This window comes from Cuculus canorus, chromosome 31 (assembly GCF_017976375.1).
Source record: "Cuculus canorus isolate bCucCan1 chromosome 31, bCucCan1.pri, whole genome shotgun sequence".
NCBI classification, from domain to species: Eukaryota; Metazoa; Chordata; class Aves; order Cuculiformes; family Cuculidae; genus Cuculus; species Cuculus canorus.
The window spans coordinates 1,608,725-1,633,724 of NC_071431.1; the positions used below are offsets into that span (position 1 = coordinate 1,608,725).

General features: G+C 65.0%; 1 protein-coding gene across 1 annotated transcript in view; it reads left to right on the forward strand.

The window, feature by feature from the left end:
- DHX16 (DEAH-box helicase 16) overlaps positions 1–25,000 on the forward strand; it is a 48,500-nt gene that overhangs the window by 14,631 nt on the left and 8,869 nt on the right. The window contains exons 7-17 of the mRNA XM_054051977.1: positions 2,235–2,417; positions 5,301–5,411; positions 6,980–7,095; positions 10,030–10,240; positions 11,550–11,648; positions 14,322–14,474; positions 16,814–16,954; positions 18,520–18,682; positions 20,154–20,272; positions 21,317–21,384; positions 22,803–22,965. Coding sequence (XP_053907952.1) covers positions 2,235–2,417; positions 5,301–5,411; positions 6,980–7,095; positions 10,030–10,240; positions 11,550–11,648; positions 14,322–14,474; positions 16,814–16,954; positions 18,520–18,682; positions 20,154–20,272; positions 21,317–21,384; positions 22,803–22,965 — 1,527 coding nt within the window. The remainder of the gene's footprint in view (positions 1–2,234; positions 2,418–5,300; positions 5,412–6,979; positions 7,096–10,029; positions 10,241–11,549; positions 11,649–14,321; positions 14,475–16,813; positions 16,955–18,519; positions 18,683–20,153; positions 20,273–21,316; positions 21,385–22,802; positions 22,966–25,000) is intronic.

Genomic DNA, 25,000 nt, shown 5'->3' on the forward strand with positions numbered 1-25,000 from the left:
GAGGGATCTTGGGGGGCTCCAGGGGGGTCCTGGGGGTGATGGAAGGGATCTTGGGGGGCTCAAGGGGGTCCTGGGGGTGATGGGAGGGGTCTTGGGGGGCTCAAGGGGGTCCTGGGGGTGATGGGAGGGATCTTGGGGGGCTCCAGGGGGGTCCTGGGGGATGATGGGAGGGATCTTGGGGGGCTCAAGGGGGGACCTGGGAGGATGATGGGAGGGATTTTGGGGGGCTCCGGGGGGTCCTGGGGGTGATGGGAGGGATCTTGGGGGGCTCCAGGGGGTTCCTGAGGGTGATGGAAGGGATCTTGGGGGGCTCCAGGAGGGTCCTGGGGGTGATGGGAGGGATCTTGGGGGGCTCCAGGGGGGTCCTGGGGGTGATGGAAGGGATTTTGGGGGGCTCAAGGGGGTCCTGGGGGTGATGGGAGGGGTCTTGGGGGGCTCAAGGGGGTCCTGGGGGTGATGGGAGGGATCTTGGGGGGCTCCAGGGGGGTCCTGGGGGTGATGGAAGGGATCTTGGGGGCTCAAGGGGGGACCTGGGGGTGATGGGAGGGATCTTGGGGGGCTCAAGGGGGGACCTGGGAGGATGATGGGGGCTTTGGGGACACCAGAGGGGCTGGGGGGACACTGGGGGGATCCCAAGGGGTGATGGGGGGCTCTGGGGACACTGGGGGGGACCTGGAGGGGACACTGGGGGCTCTGGGGGGACCTGGAGGGGACACTGGGGACACTGGGGGGGGACTTGGGAGGATGGGGGGGGCTTTGGGGACACCAGAGGGGCTGTGGGGACACTGAGGTGACCTGGGAGGGGACAATGGGGACACTGGGGGGACCTGGAGGGGACATTGGGGGGGACCTGGAGGGGACAATGGGGACACTGGGGGGGACCTGGGAGGATGATGGGGACTCTGGGGACACTGGGGTGACATGGGAGGGGACACTGGGGGCTCTGGGGGGACCTGGGAGGGGACAGTGGGGACACTGGGGGGGACCTGGGAGGATGATGGGGGCTCTGGGGACACTGGGGGGACCTGGAGGGGACACTGGGGGGACCTGGAGGGGACATTGGGGGGACCTGGAGGGGACAATGGGGACACTGGGGGGACCTGGAGGGGACAGTGGGGACACTGGGGGGACCTGGAGGTGACAATGGGGGCTCTGGGGACACTGGGGGGACCTGGGAGGGGACAATGGGGGCACTGGGGGGACCTGGAGGGGACACTGGGGACACTGGGGGTACATGGAGGGGACAATGGGGACACTGGGGGTACCTGGAGGGGACTCTGGGGACACTGGGGGTACATGGAGGGGACAATGGGGGCTCTGGGGGGACCTGGGAGGATGATGAGGGCTCTGGGGGACACTGGGGGGGACGATGGGGGCTCTGGGGACACTGGGGGGATCCTGAGGGATAATGGGGGGCTCTGGGGACACTTGGGGGGACGATGGGGCCTCTGGGGACATTGGGGGACCTGGAGGGGACAGTGGGGACACTGGGGGGGAACTGGGAGGATGATGGGGTCTTTGGGGACACCAGAGGGGCTGTGGGGACACTGAGGTGACCTGGAGGGGACATTGGGGACACTGGGGTGACCTGGAGGGGACAGTGGGGACACTGGGGGGGACCTGGGAGGATTATTGGGCTCTGAGGACACTGAGGTGACCTGGGAGGGGACAATGGGGACACTGGGGGGATCCCAAGGGACACTGGGGACACTGGGGGGACCTGGAGGGGACAATGGGGACACTGGGGGGATCCCAAGGGACACTGGGGACACTGGGGTGACCTGGAGGGGACAGTGGGGACACTGGGGGGATCCCAAGGGACACTGGGGACAACGGGGGGGACCTGGAGGGGACAATGGGGACACTGGGGGGGACCTGGAGGGGACAGTGGGGACACTGGGGGGATCCCAAAGGACATTGGGGACACTGGGGGGGACCTGGGAGCATATTTGGGCTCTGGGGACACTGAGGTGACCTGGGAGGGGACAATGGGGACACTGGGGGGACCTGGGAGGGGACAATGGGGACACCGGGGGGACCTGGAGGGGACTCTGGGGACACTGGGGGGACCTGGGAGGGGACAATGGGGACACCGGGGGGACCTGGAGGGGACTCTGGGGACACTGGGGGGACCTGGAGGGGACAGTGGGGGGGACCTGGGGGGATGATGGGGACCTGGAGGTGACACTGGGGACACTGTGGGTGACAGGGGGTGTCTGTCCCCCCCCCCTCAGGAGGCGTCGTTGTCGTCGTCGGAGCGCGGCCGTCAGACGGCGCAGGAGGTGCGGCGCAGTCTCCCCATCTTCCCGTTCCGCGCCGAGCTGGTGGCCGCCATCGCCCACCACCAGGTGCTCATCATCGAGGGCGAGACCGGCTCCGGCAAAACCACCCAGATCCCCCAGTACCTGCACGAGGAGGTGCCGCCTGATAACGGGGCTGATAACGGGGCTGATAAGGGAGCCGGGGCTGATATGGGAGCCAGGGGGGCGGATAAAGGGGTCCAAGGGGCAGATAAGGGGTCCGAGGGGCGGATAAAGGGAGCTGAGGGGCACATAAAGGGGTTTGAGGGGCAAATAAAGGGGTGTGGGGGACAGATAAAGGGGCGAAGGGGGCTGATAAGGGGTCTGGGGGGCTGATAAGGGGGTCCAAGGGGCGGATAAAGGGGTCTGAGGGGCAAATAAAGGGGTGTGGGGGACAGATAAAGAGGCGAAGGGGGCTGATAAGGGGTGTGGGGGGCGGATAAAGGGGCAAAGGGGGCTGATAAGGGAGCCGAGGGGCTGATAAGGGAGCCGGGGGGCTGATAAGGGGTGTGGGGGGCAGATAAAGGGGTCTGGGGGGCAGATAAGGGGTCTGGGGGGCGGATAAAGGGGCGAAGGGGGCTGATAAGGGGTGTGGGGGGCTGATAAGGGAGCAGGAGGATGATAAGGGGTCTGGGGGGCTGATAAAGGGATCCAAGGGGCGGATAAGGGGTGTGGGGGTAGATAAAGGGGTGAAGGGGGCAGATAAGGGGCAAAGGGGGCTGATAAGGGAGCTGGGGGCTGATAAGGGAGCTGGGGGGCGGATAAGGGAGCCGGGGGGGCAGATAAGGGGTGTGGGGGGCACATAAAGGGGTCTGAGAGGCGGATAAAGGAGTCCAAGGGGTGGATAAAGGGAGCTGAGGGGCACATAAAGGGGTGTGGGGGACAGATAAAGGGGCGAAGGGGGCTGATAAGGGAGGGGGGGGCTGATAAGGGAGCCAAGGGGCTGATAAGGGAGAGGGGGACTGATAAAGGGGGTCCGGGGGGCGGATAAAGGGGTCCAAGGGGTGGATAAAGGGAGCTGAGGGGCAAATAAAGGGGTGTGGGGGGCAAATAAAGGGGTGTGGGGGACAGATAAAGAGGCGAAGGGGGCTGATAAGGGAGTCGGGGGGCTGATAAGGGAGCTGAGGGGCTGATAAGGGGTCTGGGGGGCTGATAAGGGAGCCAGGGAGGCGGATAAAGGGGTCCGAGGGGCGGATAAAGGGAGCTGAGGGGCAAATAAAGGGGTGTGAGGGGCAAATAAAGGGGTGTGGGGGACAGATAAAGGGGTGAAGGGGGCTGATAAGGGAAGGGGGGGCTGATAAGGGGTCTGGGGGGCACATAAGGGAGAGTGGGGCTGATAAAGGGGTCTGGGGGGCTGATAAGGGAGCTGGGGGGCGGATAAAGGGGCGAAGGGGGCAGATAAGGGGTCTGAGGGGCAAATAAGGGGTGTGGGGGGCGGATAAAGGGGTCTGAGGGGCAGATAAGGGGTGTGGGGGGCTGATAAGGGAGAGGGGGGCTGATAAAGGGGTCCAAGGGGCGGATAAGGGGTCTGGGGGGCTGATAAGGGAGCTGGGGGGGCTGATAAGGGAGCTGGGGGGGCTGATAAAGGGAGCGGGGGGGTGGATAAAGGGGCAAAGGGGGCAGATAAAGGGGTCTGAGGGGCAGATAAAGGGGTCTGAGGGGCAGATAAAGGGGTGTGGGGGGCAAATAAAGGAGCAGGGGGCTGATAAGGGAGCCAAGGGGCTGATAAGGGAGCTGGGGTCTGATAAGGGAGAGGGGGGCTGATAAAGGGGTCCAAGGGGGGGGATAAGGGGTCTGGGGGTCGGATAAAGGGGCGAAGGGGGCAGATAAGGGATCCAAGGGGCGGATAAGGGGTGTGGGGGGCAGATAAAGGGGTGAAGGGGGCTGATAAGGGAGAGGGGGGCAGATAAAGGGGCGAATGGGGCAGATAAGGGGTGTGGGGGACGGATAAGGGAGCTGGGGGGCGGATAAGGGGTCTGGGGGGCAGATAAGGGGTGTGGGGGGCTGATAAGGGAGCCGGGGGGCTGATAAGGGAGCCAGGGGGCTGATAAGGGAGCTGGGGGGCTGATAAGGGAGAGGGGGGCTGATAAAGGGGTCCAAGGGGCGGATAAGGGGTGTGGGGGGTGGATAAAGGGGCGAAGGGGCGGATAAGGGGTCTGGGGGGCTGATAAAGGGGGGGGGGGGGGCTGATAAGGGAGCCGAGGGGCTGATAAGGGAGCTGGGGGGCAGATAAGGGGTCTGGGGGGCTGATAAAGGGGCGAAGGGGGCAGATAAGGGGTCTGGGGGGCAGATAAAGGGGTCTGAGGGGCGGATAAGGGGTGTGGGGGGCAGATAAGGGGACTGTGGGGCTGATAAGGGGTCTGGGGGGCGGATAAGGGAGCTGGGGGGCTGATAAGGGGTGTGGGGGGCAGATAAAGGGGCGAAGGGGACAGATAAGGGGTGTGGGGGGCAGATAAAGGGGTGTGGGGGGCAGATAAGGGGTGTGGGGGGCAGATAAAGGGGTGTGGGGGGCAGATAAGGGGTGTGGGGGGCAGATAAAGGGGTGTGGGGGGCAGATAAGGGGTGTGGGGGGCAGATAAAGGGGTGTGAGGGGCACATAAAGGGGTCTGAGGGGCAGATAAGGGGTGTGGGGGGCAGATAAAGAGGCGAAGGGGGCTGATAAGGGGTCTGGGGGGCTGATAAGGGAGCTGCGGGGCTGATAAGGGGTCTGGGGGGCTGATAAGGGAGCTGCGGGGCAGATAAGGGATCCAAGGGGTGGATAAGGGGTGTGGGGGGCTGATAAGGGAGAGGGGGGCTGATAAAGGGGTCTGAGGGGCAGATAAGGGGTGTGAGGGGCAGATAAGGGGTGTGGGGGGTGGATAAGGGGTGTGGGGGGCGGATAAAGGAGTCTGAGGGGGAGATAAGGGGTCTGGGGGGCGGATAAGGGGTGTGGGGGGCAGATAAGGGGCCTGGGGGGCAGATAAGGGGGGTTCAGGTGGTCCCCCCTGATCGGCGCCGCAGGGGTACACGCGGGGAGGGCTGAAGATCGGCATCACCCAACCGCGCCGCGTGGCCGCCATGAGCGTCGCCGCCCGCGTGGCCGTGGAGATGGGAACCAAACTGGGCAACGAGGTGACACGGGGGACACCAGGGGACACGGGGGGACACGGGGGGTGTGGGGACACCGGGGGGGCATGGGGGGGACAGTGGGGGACACGGGGGGTGTGGGGACACGGGGGGGACACGGGGGGTGTGGGGACACCGGGGGGACAGGGGGACATGGGGGATGTGGGGACATGGGGAGGGGACAGTGGGGGACACGGGGGGACAGGGGGGGACGGGGGGGACACGGGGGGTGTGGGGACACGAGGGGGCGTGGGGACATGGGGAGGGGACAATGGGGGACATGGGGGGTGTGGGGACACGGGGTTGAGGGGACAGTGGGGGACACAAGGGTATGGGGACACAGGGACAGTGGGGGACACGGGGGGACAGTGGGGGACACAGGGGTATGGGGACATGGGGAGGGGACAGTGGGGGACATGGGGGTATGGGGACACGGGGACAGTGAGGGACACGGGGGTGTGGGGACACTGGGAGGGACAGTGGGGGACACGGGGGGGTGTGGGGACACAGGGACAGTGGGACATGGGGGATGTGGGGGCATGGGGAGGGACAGTGGGGGACACAGGGGGTATGGGGACACAGGGAGGGGACAATGGGGGACACGGGGGTGTGGGGACATGGGGAGGGACATGGGGGGCTGTGGGGACACAGGGACAATGGGACATGGGGGCGTGTGGGGACATGGGGAGGGGACAGTGGGACACGGGGGGTGTGAGGACACGGGGACAATGGGGGACACAGGGGGTGGGGGACACAGGGAGGGGACAGTGAGGGACACGAGGGGTGTGGGGACATGGGGGGGTGTGGGGACACAGGGACAATGGGGGAGACGGGGGGCTGTGGGGACATGAGGAGGGACATTGGGGACACGGGGGGGTGTGGGGACACGGGGAGGGGACAGTGGGGGACACGGGGGTATGGGGACACGGGGAGGGGACAGTGGGGGACACAGGGGGGTGTGGGGACACGGGGAGGGGACAGTGGGGGACACAGGGGGTGTGGGGACATGGGGAGGGACAGTGGGGGACATGGGGGGGTGTGGGGACACGGGGAGGGGGACAGTGGGGGACACAGGGGGTGTGGGGACACGGGGAGGGGACAGTGGGGGACATGGGGGGGTGTGGGGACACGGGGAGGGGACAGTGGGGGACACAGGGGGTGTGGGGACACGGGGAGGGGACAGTGGGGGACATGGGGGGGTGTGGGGACACGGGGAGGGACATTGGGGGACATGGGGGGGTGTGGGGACACGGGGAGGGACGGTGGGGGACACGGGGGGGACAGTGGGGGACATGGGGGGATGTGGGGACACAGGGACAGTGGGGGACAGTGGGGGTGTGTCTGTTCCCCCCTCTGTCCCCACCTCTGTCCCCCCCCCATCCCCCCCTCTGTCCCCCCCTCTGTCCCCCCCATGGGGGACCACATCCCCACATCCCCCCATCCCCTGGGAGGGGACACATGGGGACAATCAAAAGGGAATAATGGGGGGACGGGGATGGTTTTGGGGGGGTCGGAGGGTGACCGTGGTGCCGTGGGGTGACACAGGTGTCCCCCCCGTTGTCCCTTGTCCCCAGGTGGGGTACAGCATCCGCTTCGAGGACTGCACGTCGGAGCGGACGCTGCTCAAGTACATGACGGACGGGATGCTGCTGCGCGAGTTCCTCACCGAGCCCGACCTGGCGTCCTACAGGTGACACCGGGGACATTGGGGACATTGGGGACACCGCGGGGGGGGCATTGGGGGCATTGGGGACACAGGGGACAGCGGGGACCCGAGGGACGCCAGGGGCGGCTGAGCAGAGGCCGCGTGGTCATAGTGCCCACCTCGTCCTGAGCGTCTTTGGGGTCGTCTTGGTGGTCCTCCTGTTTGTCCCTGTGTCCCCATGTGTCCCCGTGTCCCCATGTGTCCCCCTGTCCGTCCCCATGTCCTCCTGTCTGTCCCCATGTCCCCATGTGTCCCCACGTCCCCCTGTCTGTCCCCCTGTCCTCCTGTCTGTCCCCACGTCCCCCTGTCTGTCCCCATGTCCTCCTGTCTGTCCCCATGTCCCCATGTGTCCCCATATCCCCCTGTCTATCCCCATGTCCTCCTGTCTGTCCCCACGTCCTCCTGTCTGTCCCCATGTCCTCATCTGTCCCCATGTCCCCCTGTTTGTCCCCATGTCCCTCCCTGTCCCCATGTCCCCCTGTCCGTCCCCATGTCCTCCTGTCTGTCCCCACGTCCCCCTTCCTGTCCCCATGTCCCCCTGCCTGTCCCCGTGTCCCCATCTGTCCCCATGTCCCCCATCTGTCCCCATGTCCCCCATCTGTCCCCACGTCCCCCGTCTGTCCCCGTGTCCTCCTGCCTGTCCCCGTGTCCCTCTGTCTGTCCTCATGTCCCCCATCTGTCCCCATGTCCCCCTGTCTGTCCCCGTGTCCCCCATTTGTCTCCATGTCCCCCGTCTGTCCCCATGTCCCCTTATCTGTCCCCATGTCCCTCCCTGTCCCCATGTCCCCCATCTGTCCCCGTGTCCCCCATCTGTCCCCATATCCCCCTGTCTGTCCCCATGTCCCCGTGTCCCTCTGTCTGTCCCCGTGTCCCCATGTGTCCCCACATCCTCCTGTTTGTCCCCGTGTCCCCATGTGTCCTCGTGTCCCCCTGTCTGTCCCCATGTCCCCCATCTGTCCCCGTGTCCCCCTGTCTGTCCCCATGTCCCCCTGTCCGTCCCCGTGTCCCCATCTGTCCCCATGTCCCCCTGTCTGTCCTCGTGTCCCCCTGTCTGTCCCCATGTCCCCCTGTCTGTCCCCATGTCCCTCTGTCTGTCCCCATGTCCCCAACCCATCCCTGTGTTGTCCCCCTGTCTGTCCCCACATCCCTCTGTCCCCCTTCCTGTCCCCCTTCCTGTCCCCGTGTCCCTGTGTCCCCCTCCCCATCCTTCTGTCCCCGTGTCCCCCTGACTGTCCCTGTGTCCCCCTTCCTGTCCCCCTGTCTGTCCCCATGTCCTCCTGTCTGTCCCCATGTCCCCATATCTATCCCCATGTCCCCCTCCCCATCCCCGTGTCCCCCTGTCTGTCCCCATGTCCCCCTCCCCATCCTTATGTCCCCATGTCCCCCTTCCTGTCCCCATGTCCCCGTGTCCCCCTCCCCATCCTTATGTCCCCGTGTCCTCCTGTCCGTCCCCACGTCCTCCTGTCCGTCCCCATGTCCCCCATCTGTCCCCGTGTCCCCCTTCCTGTCCCCCTCCCCATCCTTATGTCCCCCTGTCCCCCTGCTTGTCCCCATGTCCCCCTCCCCATCCTCATGTCCCCATGTCCCCCTGTCTGTCCCCGTGTCCCCCTCCCCATCCTTATGTCCCCGTCTGTCCCTGTGTCCCCTTGTCTGTTCCCATGTCCCCCTCCCTGTCCCCCTCCCTGTCCCCATGTCCCCCTCCCCATCCTTCTGTCCCCATGTCCCCATATCTATCCGCATGTCCCCCTGTCTGTCCCCATGTCCCCCTCCCCATCCCATTGTCCCCCTCCCCATCCTTATGTTCCCCTGTCCCCCTCCCTGTCCCCATGTCCCTGTGTCCCCCTTCCTGTCCCCCTCCCCCTCCTTATGTCCCCATGTCCCCGTGTCCCCCTCCCCATCCTTATGTCCCCGTGTCCCCGTCTGTCCCCCTCCCCATCCCTCTGTCCCCCTCCCCATCCTTATGTCCCCGTGTCCCCCTGTCTGTCCCTGTGTCCCCCTGTCCCCCTCCCCATCCTTATGTCCCCCTGGCTGTCCCCATGTCCCTGTGTCCCCCTCCCCATCCTTATGTCCCCGTGTCCCCCTCCCTGTCCCCCTCCCCATGCTTATGTCCCCATGTCCCTGTGTCCCCCTCCCCATCCTATGTCCCCATGTCCCCCTTCCTGTCCCCCTCCCCATGCTTATGTCCCCATGTCCCCCTGTCTGTCCCCCTGTCCCCCTCCCCATCCTTATGTCCCTGTGTCCCCGTCTGTCCCCCTCCCCATCCCTGTGTCCCCCTCCCTGTCCCCCTCCCTGTCCCCATGTCCCCCTCCCCATGCTTATGTCCCCCTGTCTGTCCCCGTGTCCCCCTCCCCATCCTTATGTCCCCATGTCCCCCTCCCCATCCTATGTCCCCATGTCCCCATGTCCCCCTCCCCATCCTTACGTCCCCCTGTCCCCCTGTCTGTCCCCGTGTCCCCCTCCCTGTCCCCCTCCCCATGCTTATGTCCCCATGTCCCCGTCTGTCCCCCTCCCCATCCCTGTGTCCCCCTCCCTGTCCCCATGTCCCTGTGTCCCCCTCCCCATCCTTATGTCCCCGTGTCCCCCTCCCCATCCTTATGTCCCCGTGTCCCCCTGTCCCCCTCCCCATCCTTATGTCCCCATGTCCCCCTGTCTGTCCCCATGTCCCCCTCCCCATCCTATGTCCCCGTGTCCCCCTCCCTGTCCCCCTCCCCATGCTTATGTCCCCATGTCCCCCTGTCCCCCTCCCCATCCTATGTCCCTGTGTCCCCCTCCCCATCCTTATGTCCCCATGTCCCCCTCCCTGTCCCCATGTCCCCCTGTCCCCCTCCCCATGCTTACGTCCCCGTGTCCCCCTGTCCCCCCGGTGTCCCCCTGTCCCCCCGTGTCCCCCCCGTGTCCCCCCGGTCCCCCCGGGCACAGCGTGGTGATGGTGGACGAGGCTCACGAGCGGACGCTGCACACGGATGTGCTCTTCGGGCTCATCAAGGACATCGCGCGCTTCCGCCCGGACCTCAAAGTGGTGGTGGCTTCGGCCACGTTGGACACTCAGCGCTTCTCCGCTTTCTTCGATAACGCTCCCGTCTTCCGCATCCCCGGGAGGCGCTTCCCCGTCGACATCTACTACACCAAAGTGGGGGCACGGGGGGGACACGGGGGACACGGGGGGACACGGGGGGACACGGGGGGACATGGGGGGACATGGGGGGACACGGGGGGACACGGGGGGTGGAGGGGACACCGGGGGGAGATGGGGACACGGGGGACATGGGGGGAGATGGGGGGAGATGGGGATGGAGGGGACACGGGGGGAGATGGGGACACGGGGGGAGATGGGGACACGGGGGGAGATGGGGACATGGGGGACACGGGGGGGACAGAGGGGACATGGGGGACATGGGGGGGACGGGGGGGAGATGGGGATGGAGGGGACACAGGGGGTGATGGGGACACGGGGGGAGATGGGGACACGGGGGGAGATGGGGATGGAGGGGACACGGGGGGACACGGGGGGAGATGGGGACACGGGGGGACACAGGGACACGGGGGGACATGGGGACACAGGGGGAGATGGGGATGGAGGGGACATGGGGGGAGATGGGGACACGGGGGGAGATGGGGACACGGGGGGTGGAGGGGACACAGGGGGAGATGGGGACATGGGGAGAGATGGGGACACGGGGGGTGATGGGGGTGGAGGGGACACGGGGGGAGATGGGGACACGGGGGGGACAGAGGGGACATGGGGGGGAGATGGGGACACGGGGGGAGGAGGGGACACGGGGGGACAGAGGGGACATGGGGGGAGATGGGGACATGGGGGGGACAGAGGGGACACGGGGGACAGAGGGGACACATGGGGACACGGGGAGAGGTGGGGACACGGGGGGACACGGGGGATGGAGGGGACACGGGGGCAGATGGGGACATGGGGGGAGATGGGGACACGGGGGGACAGAGGGGACATGGGGGGACATGGGGACACAGGGGGAGATGGGGATGGAGGGGACACGGGGGGAGGAGGGGACACGGGGGGAGATGGGGACCCTCAGGTGACCCCGAGGTGCCCCTGAGGTGCCCCCGAGGTGACCCTGAGGTGCCCCCGAGGTGACCCCGAGGTCATCCTGAGGTGCCCCTGAGGTGACCCCGAGGTGACCCCTGCGGTGACCCCGAGGTGACCCCGAGGTGCTCCTGAGGTGCCCCTGAGGTGATCCTGAGGTGCCCCTGAGATGACCCCGAGGTGACCCTGAGGTGCCCCTGAGGTGACCCCGAGGTGACCCCGAGGTGATCCTGAGGTGACCCTGAGGTGACCCCGAGGTGACCCCGAGGTGACCCTGAGGTGACCCCGAGGTGCCCCCGCGGTGCCCCCGAGGTGACCCCTGGGGTGACCCCGTGGTGACCCCGCGGTGACCCCGGTGTGACCCCGTTGCCGCTGCCCGCAGGCGCCCGAGGCCGATTACCTGGAGGCGTGTGTGGTGTCGGTGCTGCAGATCCACCTCACGCAGCCCCCGGGGGACATCCTCGTCTTCCTCACCGGACAGGTGACCGTCCCCAACGTCCCCCTGATGGCCCCAATGGCCCCCTGATGTCCCCCTGATGTCCCCAATGGCCCCAGTGTCCCCCTGATGGCCCCAATGTCCCCCTGATGGCCCCCTGGTGGCCCTGTGGCCCCCTCATGGCCCCCTGTCCCTCGATGGCCTCGTGTTCCTCATGTCCCCATGATGTCCCCATGGTGTCCCCATGTACCTTGATGTCCCCATGTCCCCATGATGTCCCCATGGTGTCCCCTGATGGCCCCAATGTCCCCCCGATGTCCCCATGTCCACCGATGTCCCCTTGATGTCCCCAATGTCCCTGTGTCCCCTTGATGCCCCGGTGTCCCCGTGATGTCCCACTGTCCCCTGATGGCCTCGTGTTCCTCATGTCCCCATGATGTCCCCATGATGTCCCCATGGTGTCCCCTGATGTCCCTGTGTCCCCTGATGTCCCCCTGATGTCCCCATGTCCCCATGATGTCCCTGTGTCCTCATGATGTCCCCATGTCCCCCAATGTCCCCATGTTCCTCATGTCCCCATGTTCCTTATGTCCCCCCAATGTCCCCATGTCCCCATGGTGTCCCCGTGTCCCTTGATGTCCCCATATCCCCCTGATGTCCCCATGTCCTCATGATGTCCCTATGTCCCCTGCTGTCCCCATGTCCCCCAATGTCCCCATGTCTCCTGATGTCCCCATGTTCCTTATGTCCCCCCAATGTCCCCATGTCCCCTGATGTCCCCATGCCCCCTTGATGTCCCTGTGTCCCCATGATGTCCCGCTGTCCCCAATGTCCCCGTGTCCCCCGATGTCCCTGTGTCCCTTGGTGTCCCCATGTCCTCGTGATGTCCCCACGTCTCCTGATGTCCCTGTGTCCTCATGATGTCCCCATGTCCCCATGATGTCCCCATGTCCCTTGATGTCCCCATATCCCCCGATGTCCCCTAATGTCCCCATATCTCCTGATATCCCCATGTTCCTCATGTCCCCCAATGTCTCCATGTCCCCTGATGTCCCCATATCTCCTGATGTCCCCATGTTCCTGATGTCCCCGTGTCCCCCTGATGTCCCCAGTGTTCCTTTGATGTCCCCATATCTCCTGATGTCCCCATGTTCCTTATGTCCCCCCAATGTCTCCATGTCCCCTGATGTCCCCATGTCCCCTGATGTCCCCGTGTCCCCTGCTGTCCCCATGTCCCCTGCTGTCCCCATGTCCTCATGATGTCCCCATGTCCCCTGATGTCCCCGTGTCCCCCTGATGTCCCCATGTCCTCATGATGTCCCCACGTCTCCTGATGTCCCTGTGTCCTCATGATGTTCCCATGTCCCCATGATGTCCCCATATCCCCCGATGTCCCCATATCTCCTGATATCCCCATGTTCCTTATGTCCCCCAATGTCCCCGTGTCCCCATGATGTCCCCCTGTCCCCAATGTCCCCATGTCCTCATGATGTCCCCCTGATGTCCCCATGTCCTCATGATGTCCCCGTGTCCCCCAATGTCCCCATATCTCCTGATGTCCCCATGTTCCTTATGTCTCCCCAATGTCCCCATGATGTCCCGATGTCCCCCTGATGTCCCCCGATGTCCCTGTGTCCCTTGATGTCCCCATGTCCCCCAATGTCCCCATGTCCCCCAATGTCCCCATGTCCCCATGATGTCCCGATGTCCCCCTGATGTCCCCATGATGTCCCTGTGTCCCTTGATGTCCCCATGTCCCCCAATGTCCCCATGTCCCCTGATGTCTCCATGTTCCTTATGTCCCCCCAATGTCCCCATGTCCCCATGATGTCCCGATGTCCCCATGTCCTCATGATGTCCCTGTGTCCCTTGATGTCCCCGTGTCCCCCTGATGTCCCCATGTCCTCATGATGTCCCCACGTCTCCTGATGTCCCTGTGTCCTCATGATGTCCCCATGTCCCCTGATGTCCCCATATCTCCTGATGTCCCCATGTTCCTTATGTCCCCCTGATGTCCCCAATGTCCCCCCCATGTCCCTGATGTCCCCAATGTCCCCGCTGTCCCCGCGGTGCCCCAGGAGGAGATCGAGGCGTGCGTGGAGCTGCTGCAGGAGCGCTGCCGCCGCCTGGGCTCCTCCCTGTCCCCCCGTGTCCCCCCATGTCCCCGTGTCCCCCCATGTCCCCTGATGTCCCCAATGTCCCCAATGTCCCCGCTGTCCCCGCGGTGCCCCAGGAGGAGATCGAGGCGTGCGTGGAGCTGCTGCAGGAGCGCTGCCGCCGCCTGGGCTCCTCCCTGTCCCCCCGTGTCCCCCCATGTCCCCTGATGTCCCCATGTCCCCCCATGTCCCCTGATGTCCCCAATGTCCCCAATGTCCCCGCTGTCCCCGCGGTGCCCCAGGAGGAGATCGAGGCATGCGTGGAGCTGCTGCAGGAGCGCTGCCGCCGCCTGGGCTCCTCCCTGTCCCCCCGTGTCCCCCCATGTCCCCTGATGTCCCCATGTCCCCCCATGTCCCCTGATGTCCCCAATGTCCCCAATGTCCCCGCTGTCCCCGCGGTGCCCCAGGAGGAGATCGAGGCATGCGTGGAGCTGCTGCAGGAGCGCTGCCGCCGCCTGGGCTCCTCCCTGTCCCCCCATGTCCCCCCATGTCCCCATGTCCCCCCATGTCCCCTGATGTCCCCAATGTCCCCAATGTCCCCAATGTCCCCGCGGTGCCCCAGGAGGAGATCGAGGCGTGCGTGGAGCTGCTGCAGGAGCGCTGCCGCCGCCTGGGCTCGCGGCTGCCGGAGCTGTTGGTGTTGCCCATTTACGCCAATCTGCCCTCGGATATGCAGGCGCGCATCTTCCAGCCCACCCCGCCCGGCGCCCGCAAGGTGGGCGGGGCTTAGGGGGGAAAGGGGCGGAGTCTGCATGTATGGGGCGGGGCCGGAGGGGGGGCTGTGGTGGGGAAGGGGCGTGGCCTGAGGGGGCAGAGTGTGTGTATATGGGGCTGTGGTGGAGGAGGGGCGTGGCCTGAGGGGAGGGGCGGAGTCTGTATGTATGGGGCGGAGCCTGAGGGGGCTGTGGTAGGAAGGGGCGTGGCCTGAGGGGGCAGAGTCTGTCTATATGGGGCTGTGGTGGGGAAGGGGCGTGGCCTGAGGGGAGGGGCAGAGTGTGTATGTATGGGGTGGGGGCTGAGGAGGGGCTGTAGTGGGGAAGGGGCGTGGCCTGAGGGGAGAGGTGGAGTCTGTATGTATGGGGCGGGGCTTGAGGGGGCTGCAGTGGGAAGGGGTGGGGTCTGAGGAAGGGCTGTGGTGTGGAAAGGGGCGTGGCCTGATGGGGTGGAGTCTGTCTATATGGGGCTGTGGTGGGGAAGGGGCGTGGCCTGAGGGGGCGGAGTCTGTATATATGGGGCTGTGGTGGGGAAGGGGCGTGGTCTGAGGGGAGGGGCGGAGTCTGCATGTATGGGGCGGGGCCAGAGGGGGGCTGTGGTGGGGAAGGGGCGTGGCCTGAGGGGAGGGGCAGAGTCTGTATGTATGGGGCGGAGCCTGAGGGGCTGTGGTAGGAAGGGGCGTGGCCTGAGGGGGCAGAGTCTGTCTATATGGGGCTGTGGTGGGGAAGGGGCGTGGCCTGAGGGGAGGGGCAGAGTGTGTATGTATGGGGTGGGGGCTGAGGAGGGGCTGTAGTGGGGAAGGGGCGTGGCCTGAGGGGGCGGAGTGTGTGTATATGGGGCTGTGGTGGAGGAGGGGCGTGGTCTGAGGGGAGGGGCGGAGTCTGTATGTATGGGGCGGAGCCTGAGGGGGCTGTGGTAGGAAGGGGCGTGGCCTGAGGGGGCAGAGTCTGTCTATATGGGGCTGTGGTGGGGAAGGGGCGTGGCCTGAGGGGAGGGGCGGAGTGTGTATGTATGGGGTGGGGGCTGAGGAGGGGCTGTGGTGGGGAAGGGGCGTGGCCTGAGGGGAGGGGCGGAGTCTGTATGTATGGGGCGGAGCCTGAGGGGCTGTGGTAGGAAGGGCCGTGGCCTGAGGGGAGGGGCGGAGTGTGTATGTATGGGGCGGGGCCGGAGGGGGGCTGTGGTGGGGAAGGGGCGTGGCCTGAGGGGGCAGAGTCTGTCTGTATGGGGCTGTGGTGGAGGAGGGGCGTGGCCTGAGGGGAGGGGTGGAGTCTGCATGTATGGGGCGGAGCCTGAGGGGCTGTGGTAGGAAGGGGCGTGGCCTGAGGGGGCAGAGTCTGTCTATATGGGGCTGTGGTGGGAAGGGGCGTGGCCTGAGGGGAGGGGCGGAGTCTGTATGTATGGGGCGGGGCTTGAGGGGGCTGTGGTGGGAAGGAGTGGGGTCTGAGGGGAGGGGCAGAGTCAATAAGTATGGGGCGGGGCTTGAGGAGGCTGTGGTGGGAAGGGGCGTGGCCTGAGGGGAGGGGCGGAGTGTGTATGTATGGGGCGGGGGCTGAGGGGGCTGTGGTGGGAAGGGGTGGGGCCTGAGGTGGGGCTGTGGTGTGGAAAGGGGCGTGGCCTGGTGGGGGCGGAGGCTGTGCTGGGGAAGGGGCGGGGCCTGAGGGGCAGAGTCTGTCTATATGGGGCTGTGGTGGAGGAGGGGCGTGGCCTGAGGGGAGGGGCGGAGTCAGCATTTATGGGGCGGGGGCTGAGGTGGGGCTGTGGTGGAGGAGGGGCGTGGCCTGAGGGGGAGGGGCGGGGTCTGTATGTATGGGGTGGGGTCTGAGGAAGGGCTGTGGTGTGGAAAGGGGCGTGGCCTGAGGGGGCGGAGTCTATGTATGGGGCGGGGGGCTGTGGTGGGGAAGGGCGGGGCCAGAGGGGAGGGGCTTTGGGGGGCTGTGGTAGGGGAAGGGGCAGGGGCTGAGGGGAGGGGCGGGGTCTGTGTGTATGGGGCGTGGCCTAAGGGGGCAGTGGTGAGGAAAGGGGCGGGGCCTGATGGGGAGGGGTGGGGCCTACGGGGCAGTGGTGAGGAAGGGGCGGGGCCTGAGGGGAGAGGGCGGAGTCGGCATCTACGGAGAGGAGGCTTGTGCGAAAGGGGCGGGGTCATCGCTGAGGGGGCGGGGCCAGACAGGAGTGGGCGTGTCTTTGAGGGGTGGGTGTGTCTTCAGGACGAGGACGTGGCCTCAACCTGGTGAGGTCAATGGGGTGAGGGCGGTGCCTGAGGGCTGAAAAGGGTGGGGCTTGATGGGGAGGCGTGGCTAAACAGGGGGCGTGGCCTGTGACCCCTCCCCCTTCATCCCCCAGGTGGTGGTGGCCACCAACATCGCGGAGACATCGGTGACGATCGATGGCATCGTTTACGTCCTCGACCCCGGGTTCTGCAAACAGAAGAGCTACAGCGCCCGCACCGGCATGGAGTCCCTCGTCGTCACCCCCTGCTCGCGGGTACCGCCGTCCCCCCCCATCCATGGGGGGTTCCCGGTGTCACGCCACCTCCATGGGGGCTCCCGGTGTCACCCCACCTCCATAGGGGCTCCCGGTGTCACCCCACGTCCATAGGGGCTCCCGGTGTCACCCCATCTCCATAGGGGCTCATGGTGTCACCCCACCTCCATGGGGGCTCCCGGTGTCACCCCACCTCCATAGGGGCTCCCGGTGTCACCCCACCTCCATAGGGGCTCATGGTGTCACCCCCCCTCCATAGGGGCTCCCGGTGTCACCCCACCTCCATAGGGGCTCATGGTGTCACCCCCATCTCCATAGGGGCTCCCGGTGTCACCCCACCTCCATAGGGCCTCATGGTGTCACCCCATCTCCATAGGGGCTCATGGTGTCACCCCACCTCCATAGGGGCTCCCGGTGTCACCCCATCTCCATAGGGGCTCCCGGTGTCACCCCACCTCCATAGGGGCTCATGGTGTCACCCCATCTCCATAGGGGCTCATGGTGTCACCCCCCATCCATAGGGGGCTCCCGGTGTCACCCCATCTCCATAGGGGCTCATGGTGTCACCCCACCTCCATGGGGGCTCCCGGTGTCACCCCACCTCCATAGGGGCTCCCGGTGTCACCCCATCTCCATAGGGGCTCATGGTGTCACCCCACCGCCATGGGGGCTCCCGGTGTCACCCCACCTCCATAGGGGCTCCCGGTGTCACCCCACCTCCATGGGGGCTCCCGGTGTCACCCCACCTCCATAGGGGCTCCCGGTGTCACCCCATCTCCATAGGGGCTCATGGTGTCACCCCACCTCCACAGGGGCTCATGGTGTCACCCCACCTCCATAGGGGCTCATGGTGTCACCCCACCTCCACAGGGGCTCATGGTGTCACCCCACCTCCATAGGGGCTCATGGTGTCACCCCACCTCCATAGGGGCTCACGGTGTCACCTCATCTCCATAGGGGCTCCCGGTGTCACCCCACCTCCATAGGGGCTCATGGTGTCACCCCACCTCCATAGGGGCTCATGGTGTCACCCCACCTCCATAGGGGCTCATGGTGTCACCCCACCTCCACAGGGGCTCATGGTGTCACCCCACCTCCATAGGGGCTCATGGTGTCACCCCACCTCCATAGGGGCTCCCGGTGTCACCTCATCTCCATAGGGGCTCCCGGTGTCACCCCACCTCCATAGGGGCTCATGGTGTCACCCCATCTCCATAGGGGCTCATGGTGTCACCCCACCTCCATAGGGGCTCCCGGTGTCACCCCATCTCCATAGGGGCTCCCGGTGTCACCTCATCTCCATAGGGGCTCCTGGTGTCACCCCACCTCCATAGGGGCTCCCGGTGTCACCCCATCTCCATAGGGGCTCCCGGTGTCACCCCACCTCCATAGGGGCTCCTGTCCCCTCCGTGTCCCCTCCAGGTGTCCCCTCCACGTTCTCCTCTCCCCTCCAGGTGTCCCCTCCAGGTGTCCCCTCCAGGTGTCCCCTCCAGGTGTCCCCTCCACGTCCCCCGGTGTCCCCCACGCTGTCACCCTTTGGGTGACGTGTGACAATGTCCCCGCAGGCCTCAGCGAACCAGCGGGCGGGCCGGGCGGGACGAGTGGCTCCGGGCAAGTGTTTCCGCCTCTACACGGCGTGGGCCTTCCAGCACGAACTGGAGGAGACGCCCGTGCCCGAGATCCAACGCTCCGACCTCGGCTCCCTCGTCCTCCTCCTCAAGAGCCTCGGTGAGCGTCGCGTGAGGGCATCTCGGGAGCTTTGGAGCATCTGGGAGGGCATTGGGACACCTCAGGAGGCACTTTGAGGACATCTCGGGGAGCTTTGGAGCATCTGGGAGGGCATTGGGACACCTCAGGAGGCACTTTGAGGGCATCTCGGGGAGCTTTGGAGCATCTGGGAGGGCATAGGGACACCTCAGGAGGCACTTTGAGGACATCTCGGGGAGCTTTGGAGCATCTGGGAGGGCATTGGGACACCTCAGGAGGCACTTTGAGGGCATCTCGGGGAGCTTTGGAGCATCTGGGAGGGCATTGGGACACCTCAGGAGGCACTTTGAGAGCCGTGAGGGCATCTCGGGAGCTTTGGAGCATCTGGGAGGGCATTGGGACACCTCAGGAGGCACTTTGAGGGCATCTCGAGGAGCTTTGGAGCATCTGGGAGGGCTTTGGGACACCTCAGGAGGCACTTTGAGGACATCTCGGGAGCTTTGGAGCATCTGGGAGGGCATTGGGACACCTCAGGAGGCACTTTGAGGGCATCTCGGGAGCTTTGGAGCATCTGGGAGGGCATTGGGACACCTCAGGAGCCACTTTGAGGGCATCTCGGGAGCTTTGGAGCATCTGGGAGGGCATTGGGACACCTCAGGAGGCACTTTGAGGGCCGTGAGGACATCTCGGAGAGCTTTGGAGCATCTGGGAGGGCATTGGGACACCTCAGGAGGCACTTTGAGGACATCTCGGGGAGCTTTGGAGCATCTGGGAGGGCATTGGGACACCTCAGGAGGCACTTTGAGGGCATCTCAGGGAGCTTTGGAGCATCTGGGAGGGCATTGGGACACCTCAGGAGGCACTTTGAGGGCATCTCGGAGAGCTTTGGAGCATCTGGGAGGGCATTGGGACACCTCAGGAGGCACTTTGAGGGCATCTCGGGGAGCTTTGGAGCATCTGGGAGGGCATTGGGACACCTCAGGAGGCACTTTGAGGGCATCTCGGGGAGCTTTGGAGCATCTGGGAGGGCATTGGGACACCTCAGGAGGCACTTTGAGGGCATCTCGGGGAGCTTTGGAGCTTCTGGGAGGGCATTGGGACACCTCAGGAGGCACTTTGAGGGCATCTCGGGGAGCTTTGGAGCATCTGGGAGGGCATTGGGACACCTCAGGAGGCACTTTGAGGGCCGTGAGGACATCTCGGGGAGCTTTGGAGCACCTGGGAGGGCATTGGGACACCTCAGGAGGCACTTTGAGGGCATCTCGGGGAGCTTTGGAGCATCTGGGAGGGCATTGGGACACCTCAGGAGGCACTTTGAGGGCATCTCGGGGAGCTTTGGAGCATCTGGGAGGGCATTGGGACACCTCAGGAGGCACTTTGAGGACATCTCGGGGAGCTTTGGAGCTTCTGGGAGGGCTTTGGTGGCCCTGAGGTGGCCCTGTGGTGGCCCTGAGGTGGCCCTGAGGTGGCCCTGAGGTGGCCCCGTCCGTAGGGATCAACGATCTCATCCACTTTGACTTCTTGGACCCTCCACCCCATGAGACGTTGGTGTTGGCGCTGGAGCAGCTCTACGCGCTGGGGGCCCTCAACCACCTGGGCGAGCTCACCACGGTACTGGGAGCACTGGGAGGCACTGGGAGGCACTGGGAGGGACTGGGAGGGACTGGGGAGGGGGTGGTGGACCTCATGGTTGACCTCACCACGGTACTGGGAGCACTGGGAGGGACTGGGAGGCACTGGGAGGGACTGGGAGGGACTGGGGAGATGGTGGTGGACCTCATCTTTGAGCTTATGGTGGGACTGGGGGGAACTGGGAGCACTGGGAGGGACTGGGAGACACTGGGAGGGACTGGGGAGGGGGTGGTGGACCTCATGGTTGACCTCAGCATGGGACTGGGGGGACTGGGAGGGACTGGGAGGCACTGGGAGGGACTGGGAGGGACTGAGAGGGTCTGGGGAGGGGGTGGTGGACCTCATGGTTGAGGTTATGGTGGGACTGGGAGGAACTGGGGTTACTGGGAGGGACTGGGAGGGACTGGGAGGGACTGGGGAGAGGGTGGTGGACCTCATCTTTGAGCTTATGGTGGGACTGGGAGGAACTGGGGTTACTGGGAGGGACTGGGGAGGTGGTGGGGGACCTCATGGTTGACCTCAGCATGGGACTGGGGGGACTGGGAGGGACTGGGAGGGACTGGGGAGGGGGTGGTGGACCTCATGGTTGAGGTTATGGTGGGACTGGGGGGAACTGGGGGGACTGGGAGGCACTGGGAGGGACTGGGGAGGTGGTGGTGGACCTCACGGTTGACCTCAGCATGGGACTGGGGTTACTGGGAGTACTGGGGGGGTTACTGGGAGCACTGGAGGGTTACTGGGGGGGTTACTGGGAGGTTACTGGGAGCACTGGGGGGGTTACTGGGGGTTACTGGGAGCACTGGGGGGTTACTGGGAGCACTGGGGGGGTTACTGGGGGGTTACTGGGAGCACTGGGGGGGGTTACTGGGAGCACTGGGGGGTTACTGGTGGGTTACTGGGAGCACTGGGAGGTTACTGGGAGCACTGGGCGGTTACTGGGGGGTTACTGGGAGCACTGGGCGGTTACTGGGAGGTTACTGGGCGGTTACTGGTTGGTTACTGGGAGCACTGGTTTCCCCCCAGTTGGGTCGGCGGATGGCGGAGCTGCCGGTGGAGCCCATGTTGGCCAAAATGATCCTCGCCTCCGAGCAGTCAGTGTCACCCAGTGTCACCTCAGTGTCCCCGAGTGTCCCCAAATGTCCCCGAGTGTCCCATTTCTGTCCCTATGTGTCCCCAGATGTCCCCTGGGTGTCCCCTCTGTGTCACTATGTGTCCTCAGGAGTCCCCTGGGTGTCCTTGGATGTCCCCTGGGTGTCCCCTGGGTGTCCCCTGGGTGTCCCCGGGTGTCCCGAGTGTCCTCGGATGCCCCTTTGGTGTCCCCTGTATGTCCCTATGTGTCCCCAGATGCCCCCTGGGTGTCCCCTATGTGTCACCAATGTGTCCCCTGGGTGTCACTATGTGTCCTCAGGTGTCCCCAGATGTCCCGAGTGTCCTTGGATGTCCCCTGGGTGTCCCCTGGATGTCCCCTCTGTGTCCTCAGATGTCCCCTATGTGTCCCCAGATGTCCCCCTCTGTGTCCCCTGGGTGTCCCCTGGGTGTCCCCTGGGTGTCACTATGTGTCCTCAGGTGTCCTCTGGGTGTCCCCTATATGTCCCTCTGTGTCCCCAGATGTCCCCTGGGTGTCCCCTATGTGTTCCTATGTGTCCCTTATGTGTCCCCTATGTGTCCCCTGGATGTCACTGTGTGTCCTCAGGTGTCCCCTGGGTGTCCCCAGATGTCCCCTATATGTCCCTATGTGTCCCCTTTCTGTCCCTATGTGTCCCCAGATGTCCCTTATGTGTCCCAGATGTCCTCTGGGTGTCCCCTATATGTCCCTATGTGTCCCCAGATGTCCCCTTTCTGTCCCTATGTGTCCCCAGATGTCCCCTGGGTGTCCCCTATGTGTCCCCAGATGTCCCCTATGTGTCCCTATGTGTCCTCAGATGTCCCCTGGGTGTCCCCAGATGTCCCCTATGTGTCCTCAGATGTCCCCTATGTGTCCCAGATGTCCTCTGGGTGTCCCCTATGTGTCCCCAGATGTCCCCTGGGTGTCCCCTATGTGTCCCTATGTGTCCCCAGATGTCCCCTATGTGTCCCCACATGTCCCCTATATGTCCCTATGTGTCCCTATGTGTCCCCCGATGTCCCCTATGTGCCCCCTATATGTCCCTATGTGTCCCCCGATGTCCCCTTTCTGTCCCTATGTGTCCCCCAGATGTCCCCTATGTGTCCCAGATGTCCCCTGGGTGTCCCCTATATGTCCCCTATGTGTCCCTATGTGTCCCCTTTCTGTCCCTATGTGTCCCCAGATGTCCCCTATGTGTCCCCAGATGTCCCCTATGTGTCCCAGATGTCCTCTGGGTGTCCCCTATATGTCCCTATGTGTCCCCACATGTCCCCTATGTGTCCCCAGATGTCCCCTATGTGTCCCAGATGTCCCCTGGGTGTCCCCTATGTGTCCCCTCTGCGCCCCCAGATGTCCCCCAGGTGTCCCCTCCCTGACTGTCCCCCCCCCTTTGCTGTCCCCAAGGTACGGTTGTACGGAGGAAGTGCTGACGGTGGCCGCGATGCTCTCCGTCAACAACGCCGTCTTCTACCGCCCCAAAGACAAAGTCCTCCACGCGGACAGCGCTCGCGTGGGCTTCCACCTGCCCGGAGGGGACCACCTCGTGCTCCTCAACGTCTACAACCAGGTGGGGGGACATTGGGGGACACCAGGGGACAATGGGGGACACGGGGACACGGAGGGGACCACCTCGTGCTCCTCAACGTCTACAACCAGGTGGGGGACAATGGGGACACCAGGGGACACATGGGGACATGGGGACATGGGGATGGGGACCACCTCATGCTCCTCAACGTCTACAACCAGGTGGGGGACACTGGGGGACACCAGGGGACAATGGGGGACACCAGGGGACAATGGGGGACATGGGGACATGGGGACATGGGGATGGGGACCACCTCATGCTCCTCAACGTCTACAACCAGGTGGGGGACACCAGGGGACAATGGGGGACATGGGGACATGGGGAAATGGAGGGGACCACCTCGTGCTCCTCAACGTCTACAACCAGGTGGGGGGACAATGGGGGACACCAGGGGACAATGGGGGACATGGGGGGACAGAAGGACATGGGGATGGGGACCACCTCGTGCTCCTCAACGTCTACAACCAGGTGGGGGACAATGGGGGACACCAGGGGACAATGGGGGACATGGGGACATGGGGACATGGGGGGGACCACCTCGTGCTCCTCAACGTCTACAACCAGGTGGGGACACCAGGGGACATTGGGGACACGGGGGGACATGGGGACATGGGGGGGACCACCTCGTGCTCCTCAACGTCTACAACCAGGTGGGGGACACCAGGGGACACCAAGGGGACAATGGGGGACACGGGGACATGGGGACATGGGGGCGACCACCTCGTGCTCCTCAACGTCTACAACCAGGTGGGGGACACCAGGGGACATTGGGGACACCAGGGGACAATGGGGGACATGGGGACATGGGGATGGGGACCACCTCGTGCTCCTCAACGTCTACAACCAGGTGGGGGACAATGGGGGACAATGGGGGACATGGGGACATGGGGGGGACCACCTCGTGCTCCTCAACGTCTACAACCAGGTGGGGGACACCAGGGGACAATGGGGGACACCAGGGGACAATGGGGACATGGGGATGGGGACCACCTCGTGCTCCTCAAGGTCTACAACCAGGTGGGGGACAATGGGGGACACCAGGGGACAATGGGGGACATGGGGACATGGGGGGGACCACCTCGTCCTCCTCAACGTCTACAACCAGGTGGGGGACAATGGGGGACACCAGGGGACAATGGGGGACACGGGGACATGGGGATGGGGACCACCTCGTGCTCCTCAACGTCTACAACCAGGTGGGGGACAATGGGGGACACCAGGGGACAATGGGGGACATGGGGACATGGGGACATGGGGGGGACCACCTTGTGCTCCTCAACGTCTACAACCAGGTGGGGACAATGGGGGACACCGGGGGACAATGGGGGACATGGGGACATGGGGGGGACCACCTCGTGCTCCTCAACGTCTACAACCAGGTGGGGGACACCAGGGGACATTGGGGACACGGGGGGACACCAGGGGACATGGGGACATGGGGGGGACCACCTTGTGCTCCTCAACGTCTACAACCAGGTGGGGACAATGGGGGACACCAGGGGACAATGGGGACATGGGGACACAGGGGGGACCACCTCGTGCTCCTCAACGTCTACAACCAGGTGGGGACAATGGGGGACACCAGGGGACAATGGGGGACATGGGGACATGGAGGGGACCACCTCGTGCTCCTCAACGTCTACAACCAGGTGGGGGACACCAGGGGACAATGGGGGACACCAGGGGACAGGGGGACATGGGGATGGGGACCACCTCGTCCTCCTCAACGTCTACAACCAGGTGGGGGACACCAGGGGACAATGGGGGACACGGGGACATGGGGACGGGACCACCTCGTGCTCCTCAACGTCTACAACCAGGTGGGGGGACAATGGGGGACACCAGGGGACAATGGGGGACATGGGGACATGGGGACATGGGGATGGGGACCACCTCGTGCTCCTCAACGTCTACAACCAGGTGGGGGACAATGGGGGACACCAGGGGACAATGGGGGACACGGGGGGACATGGGGACATGGGGGGGACCACCTCGTGCTCCTCAACGTCTACAACCA